This window comes from Lolium rigidum, chromosome 6 (genome assembly GCF_022539505.1).
Source record: "Lolium rigidum isolate FL_2022 chromosome 6, APGP_CSIRO_Lrig_0.1, whole genome shotgun sequence".
NCBI lineage: Eukaryota > Viridiplantae > Streptophyta > Magnoliopsida > Poales > Poaceae > Lolium > Lolium rigidum.
In genome coordinates this window covers 116726290-116744754 of record NC_061513.1, presented here as the reverse complement: position 1 = coordinate 116744754, position 18465 = coordinate 116726290, and the positions used below count along the sequence as shown (strand labels likewise).

At 47.3% G+C, this 18465-nt stretch overlaps 2 protein-coding genes across 2 annotated transcripts; both read left to right on the top strand.

Moving 5' to 3' along the window:
* The first annotated feature begins 46 nt into the window (after positions 1-46).
* LOC124661124 (B3 domain-containing protein Os01g0723500-like) lies at positions 47-3757 on the top strand. Its single transcript, XM_047198981.1, has 5 exons — positions 47-139; positions 272-725; positions 1585-1587; positions 3032-3114; positions 3488-3757. The coding sequence occupies exons 1-5, from the start codon at positions 47-49 to the stop codon at positions 3755-3757; spliced, it is 903 nt and encodes a 300-aa protein (XP_047054937.1).
* A 2090-nt stretch (positions 3758-5847) lies between these two features.
* LOC124661125 (ribose-phosphate pyrophosphokinase 3, chloroplastic-like) lies at positions 5848-9116 on the top strand. Its single transcript, XM_047198982.1, has 7 exons — positions 5848-6212; positions 6618-6933; positions 7028-7123; positions 7220-7288; positions 7390-7518; positions 7655-7754; positions 8738-9116. The coding sequence occupies exons 1-7, from the start codon at positions 5848-5850 to the stop codon at positions 8869-8871; spliced, it is 1209 nt and encodes a 402-aa protein (XP_047054938.1). The 3' UTR covers positions 8872-9116.
* The last annotated feature ends 9349 nt before the right edge of the window (positions 9117-18465 follow it).

Here is an 18465-nt window from a genome sequence, read left to right as displayed (position 1 = left end):
AGCTCTACCCGCTGCATCGCTTCCCAGCTGAACCACCGCTCGATCAATGCCGGCCGCGGAGGTGCAATCGCCGTGGGCGTCGGCGGGCAGGCGGCCGCACTTCTTCAAGGTGCTTATCGGCGACTACGAGAAGCGCATGGTGAGTGAGCAATCAGTAGCTGCAATTCTTGTGTTTCGCATGCATGAAGTGAAGGCATGCCTCACAGCTCTCATCCGAGAGCATGCACCGATCGATCAAAAGTGAAGAAAATTCTTCAATGCTTGCATGCAGAAAATCCCACCAAACTTCTGCAAGCACATCCCCTGGGAGGCGTCGAGAAAGGCCAAGGGCCTGAAGGAGGCGTCCATGGCGGCCACCGTGGAGGGCCCCGGCGGCCGGACGTGGCGGGTCGTCATCCGCCGGACAGCCGAGGGCACCTTCTTCACCTCGGGGTGGCCCCAGTTCGTGCAGGACCAGGCGCTGCGGGCGCTGGAATTCCTCGTCTTCCGGCACGACGGCGGCACGCGCTTCGCCGCGATGGTGTTCGACAAGTCGGCGTGCGAGCGGGAGGACCTGCTGCTCGCCGGCGAGGGCCGGCCGAGCAAGAAACGGGGCCGGCCGAAGAAGGCCTCGCGGGCCAGGGATGATTCGGGTGGCAGGGAGCTGGTCCCGTACAGTGCGCCTAGCGGCCAGCACCCGCGAGTCCAGTGCTCCAATTGGACGCCGGAACTCGACCAATCAACTGGTACTTATTACTCCTTAAAAAAAGTTGTACTTATTATTTATTTTTCTCCATTCTACCATTCAAAATATATTTTCAGAAATACTTCATGCTTATATTACTTGTCCCTGATTTATTGCAAATAATGTGAGATGAAAACAGTGCTACTCCCTCCGTTAGAGATTATAAAACCAAAGATTTAAAAAAATTCAAATTGTTAGGGGTTATAAGACCTGCCTCATCTATTTTGTTAATTCATGTGAGTTTTTATGTAGATTTATCTCTTTTCTCTCGGTCCTCCCATGCATGTTGATCATCTTTTCTCTCTTCTTGGATGCTGCAAAAACTATTGGTGAATAATTGACTTTCTTGGTCTTACCGAATTGGCCCTCTAGCTTAGGGCGTATTATTTTGAGATATTAGTTTCTAGTTACGCTAGGTTCTTTTTGTCCATTCGATTCGATCAAGGAATTTAAAAATCACATAATCACAGGGTTCGCTTGGGAATAGCATTTGTAAGATCTTTTCCATGACATTCGAATTTGTGATGTTGCTAAACCTAAGTCACCCTAGATTTTCTTATGTTCGATGATATGACCTATTCATCGTGTTGAGATGCGTGTATATTTTGGGATAGTTTAACATTTTATTAAATACCTAGCACTCTCCTCAAGTACTCCCTATGTCTACAAATAAATAAATAATAGAATTTTAAGATAAATTATGGAGTGAAGTAGAAAGTGCATTGGGAAGATGCCACCCACTATTCTCATCTTTAATTTCACCTAAGTGCATGTAGAAAACGAGAGGATCATGTTGTGGGTATACTTCATGGGTGTACCATCGACAGTGCCTAGATCCGGCAAGCCCGGGTGGCCCACAGACGGTGATGAGGCATGTGGCCCATCGGGCGGCCCAGTTGCTGTTGATCATGAAGGAAGAAGTCCAGCCCAGGATCAGCAGGCCGGATCCGCACCGACCTAGGAGTGACCCGGATCCAGGGAGGCCCGTGAGGAACCCGGATCCAGTACGACATGTATGGAAGGCGGATCCGTGACGTGCACGGCAAGATATTGTATCGTAGCTAGGCTATCTGTAATCCGGCTAGGACTCTCCGTGTAAACCCTAGATCCGTGCGCCTTTATAAGCCGGATCCCGGGAGCCCTAGGGGCACAACCACAACTCATTGTAACAACGCGAAAGCGCCCAGATAATTCCGCACAAGCGGCAGTAGGCCCTGTCATCGTGCAGGTGTTCCGAAGCTGGGTAACTCGCGTACCACCGTCCCGAGAGCACTCCGCCCTATGGCCCCTACTTCTTCTCCCCCTCGTGAGGATCCCTCCTCCGGGGTACCGTCGATTAGGCAACGACAGATCATGTGTTAAATGTTATTGGGCTTGATTTCTGTGTGATGAGACAGAATAATTTTCTTATGTTTTAAGTGTAATGGAAAGATAAATGGATAAAGATGAGTATTTTTAGAAACTTTAGCACAAAATAGACCGGATCTGTAAAATGTTCACAAAATGGCATCTAGGTAGCATGATGCCCAAGACAAGGGCGCCATGCTAGATAGCATGATGTCTTGGTGTAAGGCGACATACTGCTTGGTGCCGTCAACTGACTTTACCTAGGGCTACAAATTATCGCTAACGAAAACAATGGAGTTATTAATTCTTGATCGGTTGAGAATTAACTCAATTTTCATTCAATTAATGTCCTCAGATTGTAGTTGCAATTTATGACTAACACCATTCATAAAGCAATTGAAATGTCTAGACTATTTTACTGAATTGCAACCCATGTTGCAAGTAGTAAAATTTCAGTTGCGACCTCGAGTGCAGCCGAAAAAATCTCAGCTGCAACTCATCCTAGTACGAATCACGATGTAGTCCAAGGCAACCCAGAATCAAACCCCGAGGAAAAGACATGGTGTATTGTCTCATAGATTCAATTGCACCTATTATGAAAAATGCATTCTAAATATATTTCAAAACATCAACCGAATCTGAAAATAATTTATGGATGTACATCCAGACTTTTGTGAGAACAAGACATTTTTTGTGGGAAGTGTAAAAAAGATTTTAAAAAAGGAAAAACTCATGAGAAGCTATTTTGGAGCAGTAAAAATTACTATCTTTTTTACACAAGCTACAAGGAATATGTTTTTTCGGGAGACCTTGTGTGTGGACATAGAATGTCTAAATGTACACCTAGAATTTTTTTTCAGACCTTTTGAAATTTTAAAATATACTTCTTTTAGCAATGGGTGCATCTATAAATATCTACACAGGGCAAAGTGTATTTCAGCGAAAACAATGCTTACGTAGCGCTTGCAGTTTCTCGACAGAATTATCAGAGCTGCAATCGTCTTGCAGGATCAGCAGGGCAGTGCAACACGGTGAAGACCGAAGCTGATGCCAACGGGCTCCCGCTGTGCTTGATCGCCACGCCACCGTCGCCGCAGCTGTCGCCGGCTCCGGCCAAGATCAACAACGGGTGCGCGGTGAAAACGCGGAGCATCCAGGATGACCTCGCCGCCGCCGACATCCCCCCGTCGGTCCGGCGCTACAACGGGTACGTCTCCCGGCGGCGCCCCGTCGCGAGCGCCGAGCGGCAGCGCGCCATGGAGCTCGCCAACGCGTTCCGGTCGCCGCTCCCGTTCTGCGTCATCCGCATGAGCACCATGCACGTCTACTACTCCTTCATGATGGTGAGCAGCAAATGCATTCCTTCTGCTGTGAGTGGCTAACTGACCGGCAACGATCTACAAATGATGCGTGCAGAGGTTCCCGACGGGGTTCTCGCGGCAGCACCTGCCGCGGGAGAGGACGGAGGTGACGCTCCGGGACCCCGACGGCAAGGCGTGGTCGGCGCTCTACATCCCCAACACGAGGGACCGGCTGTCGCGCGGCTGGTGCGCGTTCGCGCGCGGCAACTGCCTCGAGGAAGGGGACTGCTGCGTCTTCGAGCTCGCCGGCGCCGCCGAGTTCCGCGTCCACATATTCCGGGTGGTCGAGCCGGCCGTGCCGGCGGTCAGGCTCCGAATAGCTTGACCTCAGCTGTACCTACCTTCTACCTAGCTCGCGCATCAGAGGTCAGGTCGGAGAGGCACACTGAATGAATGGAATTTCGTAGGAGTTCCGGCGATTGCCGGTTTCAAATAAGCAAGCCCAAGCTCCCGTACGGGGAAATTACTGTCCCAATGCACAAATTGGTAGTACGAGTAGTAGCATCGGAAATAAATGAGTAAACTGCTAGTAGTATAACCCTCGCGCACAAGAAACCAGAAACTTCTGTTTAACCTTCTCGTGGACAACGCGGGAAAGTACTCGCAGAGAACGTGGAAATTGTGGAAGTCGACGTCGCTTGTGGCAAAACCGTGCAAGAAGTTGAGAAATCGAGTCCGTTCAGAAAAAATACAGAGAAATCGAGGATGATTTGGATAGATTCGGTCAGTGCCAGTCCTTGCTCTGTACAAGTACTTGTCAACCCTACCGATCACCCAAACGCCGTGCACTCGCCGCAGGGCGAACTGCGCTTCCCCGAAAGTCGATCTCGATCAGGAACCCCGGCTGCATGTTGTTGGCTCTTGCCTTACCCGAAAAGGCATTTTCCATTTTGTTTTCTTTCTTTTTTTGATACACGTATGCGGGTGGGTATTTCCTTCACCGTCGATTTATTTCTCGAGATTTCTGCTCACCACAATAGATGAAAAAGTAGTTCTTCTTTTTTATCGAATCTCAAAATAAAATGAACGGTGACAGAAACACTCACACCCATACATGTAAGTACAAATATATTTACGTTTCTTATAGAAAATAGGGACTTTTTTGTGGCCTTTCCATCAAACGGATGCACGAAATTTCCATCGAATATGGACACATATCTCAAAGCTCATGCATAGGTGGGGAATTTGCATTTTCAATAGCGTTTGTCTACTGCTGGTTCGAATATCATGAAGCTGGTTGAGCTTATTTGACATCTATAACAATGGCGGCGCGACCAGCTAGATAATTATATCCACTTAAATATCGAAATGCTCTAGCATTGGTATGGTTTTAGTCTTGGTAAATAATATATATCATGGTTGAGGTTTTAAGCTCCACAACTTGTTTGTAGAGTCAACATTTCCAACAATAAAGGTTGTAGAGTTTTTTTTTTTTTTGCACTGAAAAGATTATAGAGTTAACACTTAACACAAGTAAGAAATATATTGTACCACAAAATGTATTGAGAACCAAGTAAATAAACTTTTGCATGATCGAAAACGTTTGTAGCACATCGCAAGAACCTCTGCAACATTTAAGCAAAAAAATGAGCAACAACCAAAATCATCGCAATGTCCATGTTCACAACAAAACAGACATTTGTTTAAATCATTTCGATCACATGTATCAACAACGAAAAATGGAAAAAACCAAACTTGTAGCATAGGCCCAAAATCTTTGCAGCATCAATCACGTGTGTGTGACACAAACACATAGGAGTTTGTAGCATTTTGGACGCATCGTATGCTATTGAAAAATCACCAAAATACTTGCCGCGCACCATTTTCCATGGCATCCCCGATCTTGCCAATTTGGCATGGCCAATCGCGATCCGGCTGGTCGGAACCTGTCGGAGGTGCGTGGAAGAGAACGGGTGTGGAGAGACATAGGAGAATGGTCAGAGGAAGTTAGAACCATAGATGCACACAAGTGAGCGACGCAGAGCGATGCGGCGAGTAAGAGGAAGCGATCGCATGACCCATAACAAGGGTTTGTCTACTCTTAGTTGACTGGGGTTTTTCTTAAGTTTTGGTGGAAAGTGCAATAGTTTAGAGAAAAGTGCAATTCGTTTTTGTCGCATGTTTGTGATGGAAAAATGTTTGTGACGCCACGTCCACCGTCCTACGACTCGGATCCTTATCGTGTGACGATGACGAGTGACAACACCGGCAGGCATACGCCACCGTCGCCAGTCGCGAGTCCGCCTTGGACTGCACCAACCCACCGGTCGCCGCCGGTGCGCCGCCGCCGCTCCGCATAAGCTGGCACGTGCGGCGTGCCTAGCAGTACATAGCCACTGCACGCCTGCTGCACCGCCACCTCCCCTCATCCGCCACATCGCAACCGTCCCCTCCCGCCGCGCGTGGTAACCGAAGATGGCAACGGCCGCCTCCGCCTCCCCCGCCGCCCTCCGCGCCAAAACCCCGGCCCCGGCCCCGCACCCCGGCCCGAAATCCACCCTCGCATTCCCGTGGGCCTCCCCTGGAGCTTCCGCCGCCGCCGCCTCCGGCAGGCTCCACGCCAGCCTCCACCTCGGCGGGGCCCGCGGCGTCGGCACCGCCAACGGCGCCGGCCTCCACGTGCTGCACCCCGACGTCACGCCGCTGGCCGTGCCCAAGATGGCCGCCGGCGCCGGGGACCAGAAGAGCATCCTGCTCTACCACTGCGAGGAGATGACGGATCTCGCCCGCCAGGTGGCCGCCCGGAACGACGACATCCAGCTCTGCTCCATCTCCTGGAGGTACCAACCCAAGCTTCCCCCTCTTCAATTCTAGTATCAATCACGTTGCTTTGTTTGTTCTTCTCCTTGGATGCTTGGATTTTAATTTGGTGCGTTCAGAATATGAATACCTTATACTGCAATTTGAGCCCCAAGCTACAAACGTGCTAGATTGTGTCTAAACGATTGCAACAGAAATACCGTGTAGTCGATCAACTGATGTTATAGCCCCAAAATTGTAGAATTGAAACCGCAGATCATCACAATGCTCTGAACTTGAGTTCTGATCGTAGTTATTTATAGGTAGGAACAAGGACTTTCGAATTACTACTTCTTAATCTATCCCAGCACAACCTTATTGTCATGTTAGAAAAAAAAATTACACCAAACTTCTCCCGTCGGTTAACATCTGCTCGATTTTTTCAGGAAGTTTCCCGACGGATTCCCAGACTTGTTCATACCAAATGCCCAGAACATCCGTGGCCGCCATGTTGCCTTCTTAGCGTCGTTTAGCTCCCCTGGCGTCATATTTGAGCAGCTATCGATCATATACAACCTGCCGAAGCTGTTTATCGCTTCGTTTACGCTGATCCTCCCGTTTTTCCCGACTGGGACCTCCGAGCGTATGGAAGATGAAGGAGATGTCGCGACCGCCTTTACGCTCGCTAGAAGCTTGTCGCACATACCAATATCAAGAGGTGGTCCCACCAGTCTGGTGATTTTCGATATTCATGCTTTGCAGGTAAGTGAAATTCGTCCATATCATCCTGTTGACTTGTTCACCTGTTCCTGTAAAAAAATCATTACGTCTAAACTTGTGTTCAACAATACATTAGGAGCGATTCTACTTTGGAGACGCAATCTTGCCATGTTTTGAGAGTGGCATCCCGTTGCTGAAAACTAGGCTTCAGGAGCTACCTGATTCTGATAACGTAAGTATACCGAAATCCTGACTTAACGAAGAAAATAAGTTTTTAATCAACAGTGTTATATGTATGCATTCTGATATGTTCCAATATGTTTTTCAGATAGCCATAGCTTTTCCAGATGACGGAGCATGGAAGCGTTTCTATAAGCAACTTCAACATTTTCCTATGGTAAATATGCTCTGCCCTAACACCCTAAATGCCAACATAAATTGGCATTCTTATATATTTATTGTATAGTGACTTGTTTTCCTTAAAATGTATTCAAATAGATTATATGCAACAAAGTTAGAGAAGGTGATCAAAGAATAGTACGTATAAAAGAAGGAGATGCTAGAGGCCGTCACGTTGTTATAGTGGATGACTTGGTGCAGTCTGGTGGTACTTTGATTGAATGCCAGGTAAGAAAAATTGTTTAAGGCTTTAAACTCCTTTTTTTATTGCAGTGATTATTTGTGGATCTTCAACTTATGTATCCTTGTGGTTACTACCATACTTCATCAAGATTGCAAACTGATACTCTAATTTCGTGTCCAGAAAGTGTTGGCTGCTCATGGAGCAGCAAAGGTTAGTGCGTATGTGACGCATGGCATTTTCCCCAACAAGTCATTTGAGAAATTTAAGCCTGATAATGGAGGTATGTACCCGTCACTAGCTTCGTAGCACTAGCATGCTAATTTTTCCCCCTATAGTAGTTTTTTTGTTCTTTTAATCTTTCGAGCTCCTGCATCAGATCAAACAATATGATTGTGAACAAGTTAGTTTCTTCCTCGGCTGATACCTTTTTAATAGTATATGTGGGAAAATTAGAGAAGCCGGTCGAATTTTTTGGTAAATCTATGTTTCCCTTTTTTTCTTATTTTTGTCACTGATAAACTATTCATTCTTTTTCACCTACCGTCTACCATACATGTTTGTGTGAGGAACTGAATTCTTGACTTTTCCAAAGAGTCCTTCACCACCGAGGGAAAACCACTTTTTCCATTCTTACTAAGTCAGCATCTACCTGCAAACTTGTCCAACTGTTAGCTTTCATGGGTTGAATCTTAAAGATATCAACGAAAGATGGCTTCCAGTACCTGCAGCGGCACAGAAAATCTTATGATTTTCCTTGCATCCTATTATTTCCTTGAGCCACTTTTGGATTACTGACTCATGCCCTAATGTGATTTTTTCTTTACCCTAATGCGTTGAGACACCAATTTGTTTACCCTAATGCGTTGAGCCACAGAAAACTTCCAGTACCACTGTGATTTTTTCTTTACCCTAATGCATTGAGACACCAATTTGTTATATTCTTCGTTTGCATCCTAATTCACCATTTCTACAGTTAGGCTTCATCGTACCCTTTAAACTGTCCTTATACAAGTAACATTCTGTTGTTTAAACACCTTGTGGCAAGCACTACTCAAATGCCTTTTGGTTGTTCGTGCCAATTTTCATTCCTACAAGGTTTGAACTCGAAACTTCAGTCACATAGTTATCTCTGTATACATGACTGGTCAAAGCACCTTGCATAAATTGAAATTTCAAGAACTTCTGCTAGTGCATCACTTTGAAAGAAATTTGTTTTTTTTTTCTTGAACATAATTACCAACTTGTTCATTGTAAAAATTTCAGAAGGTCCAGAGCATGCCTTGAGCCACTTTTGGATTACCGACTCATGCCCTCTCACTGTCGAGGCGGTCAAGGACAGGCGGCCATTTGAAGTTCTCAGCCTGGCAGATTCAATTGCTTCTGCTCTTCAGATTTAGCAAGCAAATTTTGCTGCTAGCTCGGCGGAGATATTGTTTAGTTCATTCTTCTAGGACACTTTGAGGCTGTCAGATTTTCTTCCCACCTTTTGTTAAATAGTTTGTTTCACTTTTCCCGGGAAACCTCAGATTCTTCAGTGGATTGTTGGAACGACAAAGACATTTTAGTATAGTCTGCGTAATAGCATGGCTGGACAAGCTGCTGAGTCAGAGGATTATATAAATAAAATTTTCGGTTAAGTTCATCTGAGTTACATGCATTCATCTTGATTTATGTCATGTTCAGAGTGTCTGATCCTTCGTTGGTTAGTGCCTGATAGTGCTACTTGCTTCTTGCCACTATTTAAATTTGCTTAATTTAGAGCAACTCCAACATAACCCCTAAACTTGCCCTCTCTAACACCATTTGGGAAGTCACTCACATCAATCATTCTTAACATTTTCTTTGTGAAATGACAAAGACAATAACAATATTAATTTTTTTAACAAACCACGACACCAATATCCCTTAGCCGCTAAATTGTTTTATCTACATGAGTAACAGGAAAGTGAACACCTTGCAAGTTAGTTTCATGTCATAACCCCAAGCACAACTTCAACATATACATTGGTCATTATAACATGTTCAGTATGTCTTATTACATTATTTTTTGTACAAGTTTACTCCTAAGGTCCTCATAGTATTTCAGCGAAACAATGTCCACACCATATTTCATGTCTTTCCTATGGGAGCTTCTAAATAGTACTTCCTTCATTTTTTTTATATAAGAACACTAACAATTTAATCAATAAAAAGTAAGATATATAACACCAAAAACAAATCATTGAAAATATCTTTCAAATATGAATTCAATGATATGCTTTTGGTGACAAACAACTCATATTATGTTGGTCAAATTGGTAATCAAAGTTCTACCTTAAAATGCGTAATGGCCTTATATAAACGAAATAACTTTTTAAAAGTATACAAGATATTTAATCACATATCAATTTTTGTGTGTGTGATTTTACAAGAGACAACTATGTTTGCCAGAGTTCTAACAACAGATGGAATACTACTATCTTCATGTTGTTCCCAATTCCTATGGGGTTTTTGCAGGAGATTTTCAAGAGAATACATATTTGCACAGAGCAGCAATATATAAGGAGTGCTAGAATTAGTAAAACCACTGGCAGTTGCTAAATAACAACATCAGACTATTAGCTGCGTCCATTGCTAAAATGCACATGTTCAGGAAGGATGCTGAGATGCCTTCCGAACAAGCACCTCTTCCTCATACTCTCTTTCAACATGTCTATATAATCAACATTGTCAATAAAGAGATCACACATTTCATTCATTTGTTTGCTACAAATCTCGTTTACATCTCAAATATTCATAAGTAAATTGTCAACGGGCAGCTTTACTCCACCTCTTCCAAGAAATCCTTGATCTCTGCTGGAGTTAGAACTCTGCATATTGTAAGGGAAGTGTTACTAACTCAAATACAGAAAAGGAATTTGTACTCTAATCAAACAGCATTATTATGACAGTTATAACCGATAGAACAGGAGTAGAAGCACAAACATATTGAACATATACTGAAAACAGCTAGCAAAGATCACTTATGAGTTATGACCAACTACATGACCAAAAGAAACAATAACGGATGAGTTGAGACTAGCACAACTTGCAAGCGAAGAAATGGAAATGTTATGATCATGTTCGGGAGTTAGGAAGGGATGCAAAAAAACAAAAAACAATGTTGTTGGCAGAGATTTGACTTTTAATACATACTTGAATTCACGGTCAGCTCGAATAACTCCAATTTCAATGTTGTTGGCAGAGATTTGACCTTCATATCTGCAAGTCCAGAAACAGTCAGCACTCAATAAGCTACCGAATTGGCACCATAAGACGACTACTAGAAAAATGTAGCTACCCTTCTTTCAGAGTCAGAATTGCAGTATGGATGGCATCATCAAGCTCCATATCTTCTGTGTATCTACAAGTAAAAGCTGTGTCAGTTAACTCATGACCATGGAGAAAAGGAAAATAAAGAACCTTGACAACATACATGCTGCCTATATTAATGAATGGATGGAAGGTGATAGAGTAATAGAATGCAATTTATTATGATCATCAGATTAAATAAAAGCAGCACTGAAGCCTTAAAAGTGATAAATACTTGTGGTAGTATAATATGGATAGATCCTTTATCTACCTTTTCTCAAGAAACGTCTTTGCATTTGACACATTTTTTCCCATAGCTGATGCATTCCAGGAGAAGTAAGGGCATCTCCAACGGGGCGACCCATCCCGCGCCCGCGCGTCCGGATGGGTCGATCCGGACAAAATCCCGGCCCAACGCGGCGACGCACCGCAAAAGCGGACGGCCACGGCGTCCGGAACGACGCAAACCCGGCCCAAATATTGGCTAGGTTTGCGTGGCCGCGGATGGCACGCGCCGTCCGCTCGCGTCCGGGCGTCCGTCGCCTCGTCTCCTTTGGGCCCACTCGGCGGTGACCCGGGAGGGTATTAAATGGGGACCGGAGGGGATGCGGAACTCCACTCCGGTCCCCACTCCACTCCCGCGAAACCGCCGCCATGGCCCCGAGCGCGGTTTCGCTCCCGGAGCCCACGACGACGAGGCGAGCAGCAGCCGCCGGCCTCCGCCGGCGCTGCGGCCATCGGCAGCAAACCGAGGCGGCCTCCACATCGGAGAGGCCGCCCGCGGCGGCGCGGCATTGCCGCAACCGCCGCCGCTGCTGCTCGAGCCGAAGCCCGAGTCCTCGGAGGAGGACCCGGACATCCGCGCCGCCAAGCTCATCTCGGCGGCGGAGGAGGAGGCCAAGCGGCCGGACCTTCGAGATGCCATCCGTACCTCCGAGCCGGAGGAAGCGGCGCGGCTGGCGGAGGAGGAAGCGGAGCTACGGGCGCTCTACGCCCGGGCCCGTCGAGCGCGACGGGACGAGGAGGAAGCGGCGCGGCGGGAGGAGGCCGAGGCGCCGCGCCGACGAGGAGCGCCGCGAGGAGCAGCGGCGGCGGAGGCCGAGCGTCGCGCGGAGGAGCGGCGCCGCCGAGAGGCCGAGCGCCGCGCCGGCGGAGAGGCGGCAGCGCCTCGGGGAGGAGGCGCCGCTATCCGCGCCGCCGCTACCTCGGGTCGCTGCGGACCCCCACTCGGCCTGGGAGGAGGCCCTGTGGTCTCCGTGGCCGGAGTCCCGGCGCGGTCGAGCCACAGCGAGTGCCTCGCCGCCGGGGACGTCGTCGACGACGACGACGACGCCGACTTTGCCCACGGGGGCTAGGCGGCGCACCGGCGGCCACCGCGCCGCCGACCAAACCCTACTAGAGGGTTTTTAGTTTAAATTTAAAAGCCATATAGGGCTTCTTTTGTCGATTATTTGCCCAAAATAGGGCTATGTATAAATTTTGCCCAAAATAGGGCATATGTTTATGAAATATCGTTTAAAATTTCCATGTTTCGTTTCTTTTCGTATTTGTCCGATTATGCGGTGCGTCCGCGCGTTGGGCGCAGCGCGCGACCCAAACGGACACGCGGACGCGGGCCGCTGTCCGCGCGTCCGCTCGGCCACGCAAACGGCCCAAAACGGACGCGCTGGGCCATCCGTTTGGGTCGCCCGGTTGGAGATGCCCTAAGGGCATCTCCAACCGGGCGACCCATCCCGCGCCCGCGCGTCCGGATGGGTCCAGCCGGACAAAAACCCGGCCCAGCGCGCGGACCCATCCCTAAAACGGATGCCCGCGGCGTCCGGATCGACGCAAACCCGGCACAAATCTTGGCCGGGTTTGCGTGGCCGCGGACGCGAAAGGCTGGTCGCTCGCGTCCTCCCCTTGTCCGCCCCTGGCCCGCGTGTCATAGGCATAAACAATATATTTCATTAAAAAGAACTCATTACATTTTTTTTAGCTACTACTTCTATCCTAAATACGTACGGGGCCGGCGGCCTCGCCGGCGACTCCTCGCCGGCTCGCCGTCGGGGCCGTGGATTTCACTCGACGCGGGCGGCCTGTACGCGTGAGGATTCCACTCCAGCCTACGGGCTGGGTGGCGCGTCGGCGGCGGCGCGGGCGGCGGCAGCGGCGGCTTGGGCGGAGGCCATCATCCTCCTCCTTTCCGTCCGCGCACCTCGGGCGCGCTCGCGCTCCGCCTCCTGCGGCGGAATCATCCGCTTCCCGCATATCTCCACCTCCTGTAGGGCGGCGCGTTCCACAGCAGTGCGCGCCTCCAGGCGGACGCGGCCGGCGGCCTAGGCCTCGTGGTTCTCCTGCCGCCGGCGCATGCGCTCTTGCCGGCCGCGCTCCGCCGACTCAGCATCCTCCCGGGCGCGCCGCTCGGGCGACGGCATCTGGATGAGGTGACGGGCTGCTCGCATAGCGAGCGGCTCGTTCTTCCGGCCGAGGAGGTCGCCTAGCGGCGGCGGCCGGCCCGCCGTGTGGCCTCGTGCTCCTTCGTCACGCGCGTGAGGTCGGCGAGACGCTCCTCGATGGAGGCGTTGATGTTCGCCAGCGCGAGGTCCTCCTCGTCGACGGGCTCCTCCGCGGCGGCCGCCCCCTCCTCCGCGGCCTCGTACCAGCCGTCCGCGTTCTCGTGCCAGCCCTCCGCGGCCGCCTGCTCCGCGTCACCGGCCTTCTTTGCCGCCGCCTCGGCAGCGACGCGGAGCGCCTCGTCGTCGGCGACCCACCGCGAGTCCGCGCGCTCCTCCTCCTCCGTCCGCGGGAACCTGGGGGAGAGCTTGGCCCATGTGGCCTGCAGGGTGCGCGGCATGGCGCCGGAGAAGGTGGAGGGGAGAGGATGGTGTTGCGGTCTGTGTGACACCGCCGCCGTCTTTTATAGCCGGCGGCCAGGCGGGAAACTTGGGCGCTCGCGCACGCCAATGGCGTTTTCGCGAGCGCGGGAACCTTGGTGCGCGCGGGAACTTTCCCGCGCGTTCCACCGCCCACCATGGCTGTCCCGTCGAGGCCTGCCATGGCGCAGCGCCGCGCAAGGAAGACGAACCACGTGGCGTCTCTTTGGGTCGCCGCGTTGGGCGCCGCGTGCGACCCAAACGGACACGCGGACGTGGGGCGCTGTCCGCGTGTCCGCGCGGCCACCCAAATGGCCCAAAACGGACGGCCCAGCGCGTCCGTTTGGGTCGCGCGGTTGGAGATGCCCTAAGATCCTGATGGGTCAACCTAAAGAAAAAATGAGCAATGAGAAATCCAGCATTTTTATTACCTACAGCATAATAATATGAGTATACAATAGGTGAACTTCAGTCAAAAGTAGAAGTAAGCTGTAAACCCAACAATACACATCCAGTGCCTTGTTATTGAGATAAAATTAACTTGAGAATAAATCTGAAATAGTGGAAAGGAAAATAGCAAGGTCTCTAACTCTCTATCATGTAGCTATTTGCACATACCTGATACAACTGCGGGCCATTGTCGTCATACCCAGCAATCAACAGTGATACACCAAATGGTCTTACACCACTGCAACAAATAAGGTTATTGGTACAACATGTTACATTGTATGTAATAAGAAGTAAAATATAGTAGTGGTTTTTAACATGATTATGCAGGTCTTAATATCTATGCAGTTTGAACTGAAATTTGTCTGACATATGTAAAACAAATTTAAAAGTGAATGACTGCTGAGTTACGTGACTGGCAATTCTAAACCGCAGTTTCTCGAGCTCACCCATTAACTGAATAACAAATTGGTCGTACACAGTTTACTATGGCCCTATATAGTAGTATATACTAAGATTGTAAATGTGTAATACATTGGTGTGTATCACAATTAAGTGACTCTATCAACAGACAACACAGTTACATTACAAATTTGAGTTCTTGTTATCAAAAGCAGGTTATATCAAAAGGTATTGTAAAGCTTTTGGGTAAAATTACCAAGGTCTTATTTTTCTTGTAGTAATTTAGGTATAGCAACTGCATGACCGGTTTTAATTTCATAACTTTTCTTTTCAAGAAAACGCAAAGGGCCTTTGCGTTCATTTCATTGAATAGATAGAGTTTGTTACAATAATTAGTAAGTATATAAAAAAAAAGTGTCAACTATAGTAACATACCCAGATTGTGTGAATTCCTGCATAACAGCAGCAGTCTCTCGGACAAGCTGGGTAACAGGGATGGTTTCCTGCATTTGGAAATGAGCAACAATCAGAATACATATTTACCAGAGAGAGAATGACAAAGCATGGCTACAGGTGACCCGCACATTATACATAGTACTATCTCTGATCAAAATTAGTTGTCTCAGGTTCAATAAACCTAGACATAATTAGGCAATATTTTGCCTAAATCTACGACAATTAATTTGGACCGGACGGAGTAGCAATTTATCCAATGATGCCTTTATCAAATGTTCAAGTACTTTTTTGGAATTATAAACCAAAATAGTCATGAATATACCTTGTACAACCGATAATACTGCTGTGCCTGTTTCCGACTTTTTCTGACAAGAACACGAAAATCGGGACCCATCCCACTGAAAAGTGAAAACGAGAGGTGAGTACACATACATGCAACAAGAGACAAATATAAATTGCAGGACACACCAAATTGTCAGTAATGTAGATTTGAAACTGTATTAATAGATCCATGGTGGCAAGCTGGGAGATTCTATAACCAATTTGACGAAAAATGTGGTTATTCCGATTGCGTAGCAATTATGTGCACTTCTGTGGTCAAGCAATGCTCTAATGTGCACTTCTGTGGTCTAGTTGTTGATCTCTAATGTGCACTTCTGCGGTCAAGCAATGCTCTAGGAAAAACTCACACCAGTGCATTGAGCCGTTGACGCACTCCAGATAGTTTGCATGGTAATAACAAACAGAAGTTCAAATTCTATTCCCGCCCATTCACCTAGTTGCTTAAAAAGGGTGAATGATTCATCCTTTCTCCAAGATACCTTACATTAATGGAGCTATCATAAGCTAGTTTCCTTGCATACATGGACATATTTTAAATTTCTTACTTCTTGAGGGCGTCAGTACAAGGTGAATCGCGGAAATGCATGAACCTTCAAACAACTTGTTCATTTTATCCTTCTATATGTCAGTACACCAGTACACCAGCGATGAAAGTGAAAATAAAATGTAGCACTAGCACCCAGCAAGACTATCTCAGACAACATTGAAATAAAGAATATTAACCAATATAACAATAAGTTGAGGTAAGGGTAATACAGTAACAGAAGTAACTACGTTCAGAGTAGTTGAAATACCAAGATAGAAAAATGAATTACAATATTAAGCAACAGTGGAAAATACCTATAGACAACTCCAATATTTGGAGTCAATGACTGAATCTTTTGCACCTAAAAATTAGCAGAAACAAATTCGTTAGTATTTTTTGATATATCAAAAGATGTCAAGCAGAGAAGAAATTTAAATTAAGAGTGATATTGCACTTACAGATGTTTCGTCCACTAAAATAGAAGGCAATTTCTTCTCTGTGGCGATAACTACACCATTGGCAGCTACAAACATGACACATATATCTCGGAATCAATAAAAAATCATATATCTCAGAACAAACATGACGCATATATCTAGAAGTGAAAATGCTGTAGATTATGACCATGACCACATATAGTAGATACAATAGAACAGTGAAAATACTGATAAAAATATATATGACATACATACTAAGCTAAAATTCATCCGGTCATTTGTAATTAGTATAATACCAGAATAAATGTATTAGTGCTAATGTAGTTATATAAAGAGTGCATGTCAAACATTAAGTTGTTTATGTGATATCAAACATCAGTTTCAGAATCAGTTGTCAATGAAATATCATAGGCTGAAAACTAAGATACTGCTTTTTAACCTCAACAACACAAAACAACTGCTTGGTATGCTGAAAAGAAAACTACCTGGTGTGCTGGAAGGAAGATATAACACGTGATGTGCAATTTTGCATTTATCATGAATTTATGATTCCAAGTCCCACAGGGACTAGGTGACTAGACATCACACGGCAACTCTACCAGTAAGCAAAAAAGAATTGGGCAACTCCTATGTCAATATAAATCCAGCTACGCAACGAAGACGCCCTAACAGTTTCCCTGGAACATCCAAACACAGCAAGCGAGGAAGAACTCCAAACTTTGCACTGGACGTCCTCCTACAAACTAAGTTGTTCAGAGATCACCCAAAATTTTCCGAAAATATGTAACAGCAAATATCAACTTCGAAATCATAAACAGAATGGCCAGACGTTGACCAAACAGCAAATAGTGTCTGTATTCTTAAGTTGGCACAGTAGCCTTGACCATGGCCAGCCGAATACAGCAGGGCATAGTGCTTAGAAATTATTTCTTACTATGTGGTTAAAGAGGCTTGCACACCCCTTGGCATTGGAACCCTGAATTTATGCAACTTAACGATTTCCATGGCACATACAAGCACAAAGCATCAATATGCAATTGGCAAGACCCACAGCTAGTTGTGTAGATACTACCATGTGATTCTGCGATGACAAAGATACAAGATAAAACCAAACTAAAGCAGACACATTGGCAATGGCATAAATCATATGATGTCGAATCCTAAAGTACGAACTTTCACGCAGAAACCATCCGTATTGACCTAATGTTATCTGAAATACATAAAAGCCACACATTGTCGTCGAAACTAGTCTAAAATCGCAAAACTTGCCCTGCAAATCGATGCTGACAGCATAAAACCACTAATAGCTGAAAGTACAGAGCAAGTTTATTTCACGGATCATCACACCTTTGATGCCAAGCGATGTTTGGCCGGATCCGACAGCCGTGAGCGCATGCTCGATCTGCACCAGCTTTCCTGACGGGCTGCAATGAAATCAGGGAAAATGTTAGATATTTTTCTTTGAAGAATGACCTGGCGATGAATTCCCACCGTTTCCTATACTAAGTCGAAAGAAAGATAGCAGCGTCGTGACATAGTTGCACGTTTAGTGTGGGTATACAAAGAAGCAACCCAGGCATAGGTGCAAAGCAACCAGGTGAGGCCAAGAATTACTTCCGCAAGTAGTACCGATAGCAGGTGAAATTGGCGAATTTGTCTGGATAACGAGAAAGAGCAAATCGTGAAGGAAGGGACTCGAGCATGAAACTTGAGGGTAGGCGCGCCCAGGACAAAGAATGTGGCGGATCTCGCAGAGAGGGAGAGGAACCCGGCACACCGATCCAGTGCAGCCGGCAACCCAGCTGCGGCGCCGGCGAGGGAGGCGAAGGGGAGTGGGCGCATCAAACCGGGGCGGCGCGGGGACGCCGCACGCTAGCGCCCGGGAGCAGCTCGAGTCCACCGCCGATCTAGAAGAGCCGGAGGGGTTAGCGCCATATCTGAACACGGAAGGCGCAGGAAACCGGATGCGTAATCGTCCGTACGGCGGGAGCTGCCGGGGAGAGGCTGCGGGTGATCTAGTTCATGAAGGCGGCGCGACTTCGCCCACCCCGGGACGGCGCGGGACGAGCACAGAGATGACGCATGGAAAGAAGCGAGCAGTTTGACGAGATCCACATCCAAGACATTCTACATCTTGGGGGGCTGGAGACTAGGAATGATGTGCTCGCATGGCTCCGTTCGAAAGGGGGAAGGTTG